General features: G+C 37.5%; 1 protein-coding gene across 1 annotated transcript; it reads left to right on the forward strand.

Moving 5' to 3' along the window:
- The first annotated feature begins 4,546 nt into the window (after positions 1–4,546).
- On the forward strand, positions 4,547–8,644 carry LOC137757667 (neuroligin-4, X-linked-like). Its single transcript, XM_068534280.1, is given in 3 exon segments — positions 4,547–4,569; positions 7,796–8,541; positions 8,544–8,644. Coding segments are annotated over 3 exon segments (870 nt in total).
- Positions 8,645–9,169: the final 525 nt, after the last annotated feature.

Consider the following 9,169-nt stretch of genomic DNA (forward strand, 5'->3'; position numbering starts at 1 on the left):
ACACCTTTGTTTTCCTCTCCTCTGTATCATAATCCAACACTGTCATTTATTTTGATGCTAGTCTTATGCTTTTAAAAGAAAACATGAACTTGTGAATTCTAGTCTTCGCTAAAAATCCTGAGGCAGTCCTAGTAAACCACGTCCCTAGAGAGAAAACAGTTTATAGATCTAAAAATCAAAATATCGGTCAATTTTAGTCCTATTTGATTTATGTGAATGGATCCATGGTAAAAGTGTCTGATTTTAAGTTTTCTTTACATTGCTTTATTGTAAACTCCTAGATTTAATCATGCCATTCTGTTTTCACAGCCAATTCTTTAGCCTATGTCTAAGGTCCTCAACCTGATAATCACATGCCAGAGTATATGGATTTTTTTTCGTGGGGAGAGGATCCGTAGGCTTCAGTATATCTTTAACGGATCATTATGGGAACTTTTTGCATAAATTGCTGTTATTTTCCACCCACATTAGTTTATTTTTCATTTCAGCCTCAGATTGATTCCCTTAAACATCTTTTCCTTAGGTCATCACTTTGCTTAGGATGCTGTATCTTTTTTCTGACTCATCAGTGCAAACCTAGGTACTTTATCCTAACTTTCAGACCTGCTATTAGCTAAATAGATCTAATAGCCTTTTCATGGCTTTCCCCCAACCCCCTAGTCTTTTTTGGTGCCACTTGAAAATTTTCTCCTGAATTTTTACATTTGCTTTGTGCCCACTCTATGCCATTTCAGACTGCATTCTTTTTCCTTTCATGTCCCACATTACTCAGATTTTCTTCATGATGATTTTCCCATAGTAATTCATCCTGAATTCCATGAGTATTTACATATTACAGTCAATACTACACTGTTACATACTGTTTTCATGTTTCTTTGGAATTCTTTAGGTATTGAATGCATGTAACTGATCTGCTCAATGGATCATACATTTATTGATAACAGGGACAATATATATAGTTTAATTTTTGTAGATACCAGTACCTACTCTCCAAATTTATTCTTTCCTCAAGTATTTATTGAACACCTGTTATGTACCACCGATTGCACACGCAACAGCACAGAAAAGAAACAGCCCTGCTTTCAAGAGCGTGCATGCAATAGACCAAATAAATCAGTAAAGTATAATACTGATTTTTTTGAGCTTTTAAAGCTTTAATAAGTTTTTTATTCTGGCAAATATGTAACATAAAAGTTACCTATTTAAGCCTTTTAGGTATATAATTTAGTGGCATTAAGTACGTTCAGAATGTTGTACAATCATTGCCATTACATTTCCAGAACTTTTCCATCATCTCAAACTGAAACTCTGTACCCATTGAATAGCAACTCCCAATTCTTCCCAAACCAGGTCTTAGTAAACACTGTTCCACTTTTCGTTTCTATGAGATTGCCTAGTTTGGCTACCTTGTATAAATGCAGTCATACAATGTTTATCATTTTGTGTCTGAATTATTTCACTTAGCGTATGTCTTCAGCGTTCATCCATGTTGGTTGCATCAGAATTTCCTTTCTTTTTAAGGCTGAACAGTATTCCTCTGTACATACGTAGCACATTTTGTTTATACATTCATCTGTCGATATACACTTGAGTTGCATCCATCTTTTGGCTATCATGAATAATGTTGCTAGAAAATTGTTATACAAATATCTGTTTCAGTCTCTGCTTTCATTTCTTTTGGGTATATACGCAGAGATAGAAATGGTTCATCATATGGTAATTCAACAGCAAACTTTTTAAGAATCCATCATATTTTCTTCTACAGTGGCTGCACAATTTTGCATTCCTGTGAGCAGTGCCCTTGAAGTTCCATTTTCTCCCAGTCTTTGCCAAAACTTGTTGTTTTCTGTTTCTTTCACAAGAATTATCCTAATGGATGTAAAGTAGTATTCATTGTGGATTTGCTTTTTTATTTCCCTAGGGATTCATAGTGTGATCATATTTTCATGTAGCTTAATGGCTATTTGTATGTCTTCTTTAAGTTCTTTGCCAGTTTTAAAATCAGATTTGTTTGTTTTCGACTTGTAGGAGTTCTTCAGATACTTTGGTTATTAATTCTTTACTGGATACATGGCTTGGGTATATTTTCTCCCATTCAGTGGCTTGTCTTTGAGGTCTGTTGATTGTGCCCCTTTTACTTTTGTGGCCTGTGCTTTTGGTGTCGTATCTAGAACATCACTGCCACGTTGTGGCAAGCTTTCCTCCTATGTACTAAGAGGGAAATTAATGGCTATAAACTCTTACCTTAAAAAGGAAGCAATATCTCAAATCAACAAACCAAAACGTTACAACTTAAAAAACTAGGAAAGAGGAGCAAATAAATGAGAACTAGCAGAAGGAAGGAAATAATGATTAATCCGGACATAAATAAAATAGAAATCAACCCTGCTGACAACCCTCCTGACGTAGGACTTGAGCTTCCATAATTGTGAAAAAATACTTTTCTGTTGTTTAATCTCCCTAGTCTGTGGTATTTTTTTTAAATAGATCTTTATTGGAGTATAATTGCTTTACAATGGTGTGTTAGTTTCCGCTGTATAACAAAGTGAATCAGCTGTACATATGCATATATCCCCATATCCCCTCCCTCTTGCGTCTCCCTCCCACCCTCCCTATCCCAACCCTGTAGGTGGTCACAAAGCACCGAGCTGATCTCCCTGTGCTATGCGGCTGCTTCCCACTAGCTATCTCTTTTACATTTGGTAGTGTGTATAAGTCCATGCCACTCTCTAACTTCGTCCCAGCTTACCCTTCCCCCTCCCCGTGTCCTCAAGTCCATTCTCTACGTCTGTGTCTTTATTCCTGTCCTGCCCCTAGGTTCTTCAGAGCCTTTTTTTTTAGATTCCATATATACATGTGTTAGCATACGGGTATTTGTTTTTCTCTTTCTGACTTACTTCACTCTGTATGACAGACTCTAGGTCCATCCACCTCACTACAAATAACTCAATTTCCTTTCTTTTTATGGCTGAGTAATATTCCGCTGTATATATGTGCCACATCTGCTTTATCCATTCGGCTGTCGATGGACACTTAGGTTGTTTCTGTGTCCTGGCTATTGTAAATAGAGCTGCAGTGAACATTGTGGTACACGACTCTTTTTGAATTACAGTTTTCTCATGGTATATGCCCAGTAGTGGGATTGCTGGGTCGTATGGTAGTTCTATTTTTAGTTTTTTAAGGAACCTCCATATTGTTCTCCATAGTGGTTGTATCAATGTACATTCCTGCCAACAGAGAACCTCAGACCCCAGGGAATATTCATCAGAGTGAGGTCTCATGGAGTTCCTCATCTCAGCACCAAGACAGCTCTACCCAATAGTCTACAAACTCCAGTGTTGGAAGCCTCAGGCCAAACAACCAGTGAGACAGGAACACAATCCCACTCATTAAAAAAGAAAAGAGACGGCAAAAAAATACGTCACAGATGAAGGAGCAAGGTAAAAACCTACAAGACCAAATAAATGAAGAGGAAATAGGCAATCTACCCGAAAATGTAAGAGCAGACACTGTGGTACTTTTTAAGTGCATCTGTGGCAAACTAACACAATGAAGAAGAAATGATTTGACCACCATCATGGTCAAAACACTCAAGTACTTAAGTAGAAATAAAATCCCTCAACATATTAAAGTCCATGTATTGAAAATCCATAGCAAACCTCATATCAATGTTTGCTTCACATATTATAGAGCTCTTATGTTTGGTTCAAATGTATTTATAATTGTTAAATTTTTCTGAGGAATTGACATTTTTATCAATAGACTTTTCATCAATATGTCAATGTTAAATTTACATATATATATATGACTCTTTGTATTTTGTAATGGTTTTTGGCTTGTATAGTCCCCCTTCTCTCTTCTGGTTACCATTTCCACAGAATATTTTTTCTTTTCCTTTCAAGCTATCTGTGTCTTTAGATCAAAAATGGGTCTCCTGAACAATATGTTGTTGGTTTTTGTGTTATCCGTTCTGTCAGTGCATGTCTTTGGGGAGTTTAGTCTCTTTACATTTAAAGTAATTTCTTAGAAGGACGCCTTCTGTTGCTATGTTGTTACTTGTTTTCTCTGTATCTTACAGGTTTTTTTGCCCATCATTTCCTCCATTTCCTCCTTCTTTTACATTTAGTTGATTTTTTTTGTTTGTTTGATGTGTTTCGTATCCCTTCTCATTTCCCTTTATGTATATCTGATAGGTTTTTGTGTGTGTGTGGTTATCATGGGGATTACATATAAGATCCTGAAGTTATAACAACCTAATTTGAATTGATACCAACTTCACTTCAGTCGTGTACCAGAGCTACTGATAATAATCCTCAGAGTGAGAAATCAACAAGATGGCAGACGAGGGAACTCTAGGCTCTCTTCCCCCATAGAAATATCAAATATATAATATTTGATCAAAATAGTTTATAAGAACCTTACACCATCCAAAGGAGCATATCAGAGGGTTCACTGGTATTTTTAAAGAGATCATGTTACCCATCTCTCGCAAATAAATTGAACCACAAGACCTTGGAGACGCATTTAACCATCCACTTCTAAGATGATGTCGCAAATGAAATATGACAGGTGAAAATGTATGTTTTTTAGGTGACGAGGAGTATGGATAGGTATTGAGGCTTCTACTAGAGAAAGAAGGTGTGTCTGTTTCATTCTCTCCTTAATCATTATCATCTTTAATTTTACTCGTGGGAATTAAAACACGCCGTGTGCTGAAGCAAAGTCTAAACAACAAGGCAGTGGTATCCCACATAGAGATCTTACCGTCTTTGGGGTGTTTGACAAGGGAAAATGATGAGCCTTCATAAGCGCCGTGAGTTTATCTTGGTTTAAGGCTTCTGACTGTGCATCTCCAAGAGCTTTGATAGATTGTATCGGGCTAAAGCATACTTACCGGATTTTCGAAATCCTCTATTCTCTGAGAACAAAATAAATGTGTTTCCTTACCTTTCAAATGTACACCGAATTCCATTTAAAAAATCGATAAATATCCTACATGAACAGACACTCTCTTTCCTAGATGCCCTCTCTTCAATAAAAGGTCAGTACAACTAAAAGACACAATTCCGTGAAATGAGATCAATGCAAACATAGTAGGAATCCTCACTCCCTTTCGTTGCTTTTAGAACAATAAAAATCGATGACAAATTTCTCCATGACAGATTCCAATGAAATAGGAATTTTCCAACAATGTATTTCAGAAGACTCAAATAAAAAAACATGAGGTGCTGTATTAAATCTAACATTTTTCAAAAACATATAAGAATATAAAAATGAATTAAAAGCAGATTATTTTAAAGTATATAAATGTTTATAAATGAACACATAAATAAGAAAGCTCATAGTACTAAGACCTATAATTTTTTATATTTTATCATCTCACTAATAAGAGCACAGCAGTTAGTGTGTACTCAGTTACGTGGTAAAATTTCTTTGTCCTGCATACCACATATATAATCATATCTACCATCATATATATACCTATGCATCTATATATATATATGTGTCTGTGGGTGTATGTGTGTATAATAATCAGTATGTACTGTTGTATACAATATACCTTTATACAGTATATACTATACACAGTGTATGATATACTGTATGCACTGTGGTATACAGTATACTTTGATACAGCATATACTATATACAGTATATAGTGTACCATATATGCTATGATACACATAGTATACTTTTATACAATGTATACTATATACAGTGTACAGTGTACCATATATACTGTGGTATACAGTATATTGTTATGCAATATATACTATACACAGTGTATAGGATACTTTGATACAGCATATACTATATACAGTATATACTGTACCATGTATGCTATGATGTACGCTGTATACTTTTAAACAGTATATACTATATATAATTTACAGTGTACCATATATACAGTATATTGTTATGCAGCATACACTATATCTAGTATATTAGTATACCATATATACTGGTATACAGTATACTTTTATGTAGCATATACTTTGTACAATATATAGTATTAGGTATATTCTGTGGCTATATACAGTATGTTATTTATAGTCCTCTCTCGCTAGCAATTTGTAGGTATTCTAATTTATGCTTTGCAGAGAGGGATACTATTTATTGAGCTCTTACTACATGCCAGGAATATTGTAGTTATTATTTAACCTTTCTCACTTCCTTTCCATCCCAGTATTCTTATCCACTTTATAGATGAGGAAGATGAGGCTAAGAGAGGCTTAAGGATTCGCTCAAGATTTCACAGCTTGTAAAGAGGGAGAGATGCAGAACTTAATGTATGGAAATGATTTTGACAGCCTCAGACTGAGGGCTAAAGTCCTTCCTTTGGTAGATGCATCTGTTGGTCAAGTGCATCGTTTGCATCCTGCACACTACTTAGGAATGTCTGTAGACTTTAGGTCTTCCAGTGAGACCTTCTGGTTCCCCAGTCTTCTGATACATGAGCAAACAGGCAGTGGCTGAAGGCAGCTTCATAAAAGTGTTACCTGGAAAATAGAAGTTAGAGCACCTGGAGCAATAGATCTGAGCAAACTGGGTCTGCACATCATGTATGAATGTTCAGTGTCAACTAGGTGACATTATGTCATGCACGATCTCACATTTTCCAAACCAGTACACATTAAGATGAAACCTGTTTTACAGCTCACTTTACCTAGCCTAGAAAAAATGGAAGAAATGAGAATATGATATCTTTGCAGGGCGGGGGGAGGTTGTTTGATATCTTAAAAGAGTTGGTTGCAAAGATGTTTCAAGTACCATGTTTTGTGGAGAATCTTTCAATTTTGAGGACTCTCCTTCTGCCTGTGCCCACTTATGTAAATTATAGGAGACTTCTTAGGTTCATAGTTGCCATGCACACTTGAAATCTATAAAAACCCTCAATTTCTTGCATCGTGTGGTACTTTTCCTAAAATCCTTAACTCTGCATATCTAAAAGCACCGTCTTACCAAACTTCTTAAGTCAACGGGATGTTGTTTGATCTTTACGTGACTCTGTCTTCAGAAGGTTTCCAAGTACATACATATTTCTCTTTCTGAGAGAGAACGAACAATTGATGCATAATTCTATTTATTAACATCTTGTAATTACAAAAGCCAGTTTTTATTTGATTTTTAACATACATTTTAGTTGTAACCACAATATCTATTCATTTACCTAAGAAGCAATTCTTGAGGAAGGAAGAGAATGGCACAAATTTTGGACCATAGCCTCTAAATCAGGATTTCTCAGCCTCAATACTATTGACACCTGGGACCAGGTACTTCTCTGCTGTGGAGGGGCTGTCCTGTGCCCTGGAGCATATTTAACAGTCACCCTGGCATCTACCCATTCATGGCACCACCCTTCACTTATAACAACCAAAAAACATCTCCAGAAATTACCAGATGCCCTCTTGGGGGCAAATCACCCCTGGCTGAGGTTTCTGACTCAAAAGTAGTTAAACTTGAAATGCTGAAAATTTTGCAAGACACATTTTTGGTTTCCTTCTTTATCATGGAAGATAATTGGATGCATTAAAAAAATGTAGAAGTGTTATGAAAATGCTATCATACTGCCATCAGGAATTATTTTTAAAATAAAGGTAAGGGGATTTTAAAGAAAAGGCAAAATGGTAGCGCGTCGGGATTAAAACACCATGTATTTGTTGCTACTTGAGTACTTTGTGCATATCAATAAACACATGAGATTATCTGATTGTAATTTCATTGTATTTGATTAAAATTTACTTGGGAAATGTGGAAGAGTGTGACCTTTCTCTTTTTTTCTCCCTTCTGTACCCAGTGATCCTAATCAGCCAGTTCCTCAGGACACCAAGTTCATTCACACAAAACCCAATCACTTTGAGGAAGTGGCCTGGTCCAAGTATAACCCCAAAGACCAGCTCTATCTGCATATTGGCTTGAAACCCAGAGTGAGGGACCATTACCGAGCCACAAAAGTGGCTTTCTGGTTGGAACTCGTGCCTCACTTGCACAACTTGAATGAGATATTCCAGTATGTGTCCACAACCACAAAGGTTCCTCCTCCGGACATGACCTCCTTTCCCTATGGAACTCGGCGATCTCCTGCCAAGATATGGCCCACGACCAAACGCCCAGCAATCACTCCTGCCAACAACCCCAAACACTCCAAGGACCCTCATAAAATGGGGCCCGAGGACACCACCGTCCTCATCGAAACCAAACGGGATTATTCCACTGAGTTGAGCGTCACCATTGCCGTGGGGGCATCCTTACTGTTCCTTAACATCTTGGCGTTCGCGGCGCTGTACTATAAGAAGGACAAGAGGCGCCATGAGACGCACAGGCGCCCCAGTCCCCAGAGAAATACCACAAATGACATCGCTCACATCCAGAACGAAGAGATCATGTCCCTGCAGATGAAGCAGCTGGAGCGTGATCACGAGTGTGAGTCCTTGCAGGCTCACGACACGCTGAGGCTCACCTGCCCTCCAGACTACACCCTCACGCTGCGCAGGTCCCCCGATGACATCCCACTTATGACACCAAATACCATCACTATGATTCCCAAACGCTGACGGGGATGCAGCCTTTGCACACGTTCAATACCTTCAGTGGAGGACAAAACAGTACAAATTTACCCCACGGGCATTCAACCACGAGAGTATAGCTTTGCCGTTCTCCTTCCCCTCCCCTCAGCCACACTGAAGAGAGAAAGAAAGAAGCAACATCTCCAAACAAGGAATGTTTGGCTTAAGTCAAAAAAAAAAAAAAAGCAAAAGGGCAGCCACTGTGTCCTTGCAGACCCTTTCCATTGGCATTTCCCAGTACAACGAGATCAACTTCTGACCCTACGAAATGTGAAACGTATACATTGCTGTTACAATACTGCTTTAAGATCTCCACCATCCAGCAAACTTTAGTGCAACTAGGACATCGAAGTTTCAAGGACCTGGATGTTTCCAATGTGACCACAGAAGCTGACTCTTCTGGAACTCAGCCGAGGACACATTTTTTTTTTTTTTAATTACAATTGAAATAAACAAATAAATAAAAGTTCTTTTTGTGCCATACGACAGATGGCTCTACTTAAGTGAAGAAAGAATCTATGGGTTTTTACCCAGCATATGGAGCTGTAATCCAGAGAGAAGGAAAAGTAGAATTTTATTAAAATAAAAGAACTGACTATGCAGTT

The sequence above is a fragment of the Eschrichtius robustus genome (genome assembly GCF_028021215.1).
Source record: "Eschrichtius robustus isolate mEscRob2 chromosome Y unlocalized genomic scaffold, mEscRob2.pri SUPER_Y_unloc_1, whole genome shotgun sequence".
Classification (NCBI taxonomy): domain Eukaryota; kingdom Metazoa; phylum Chordata; class Mammalia; order Artiodactyla; family Eschrichtiidae; genus Eschrichtius; species Eschrichtius robustus.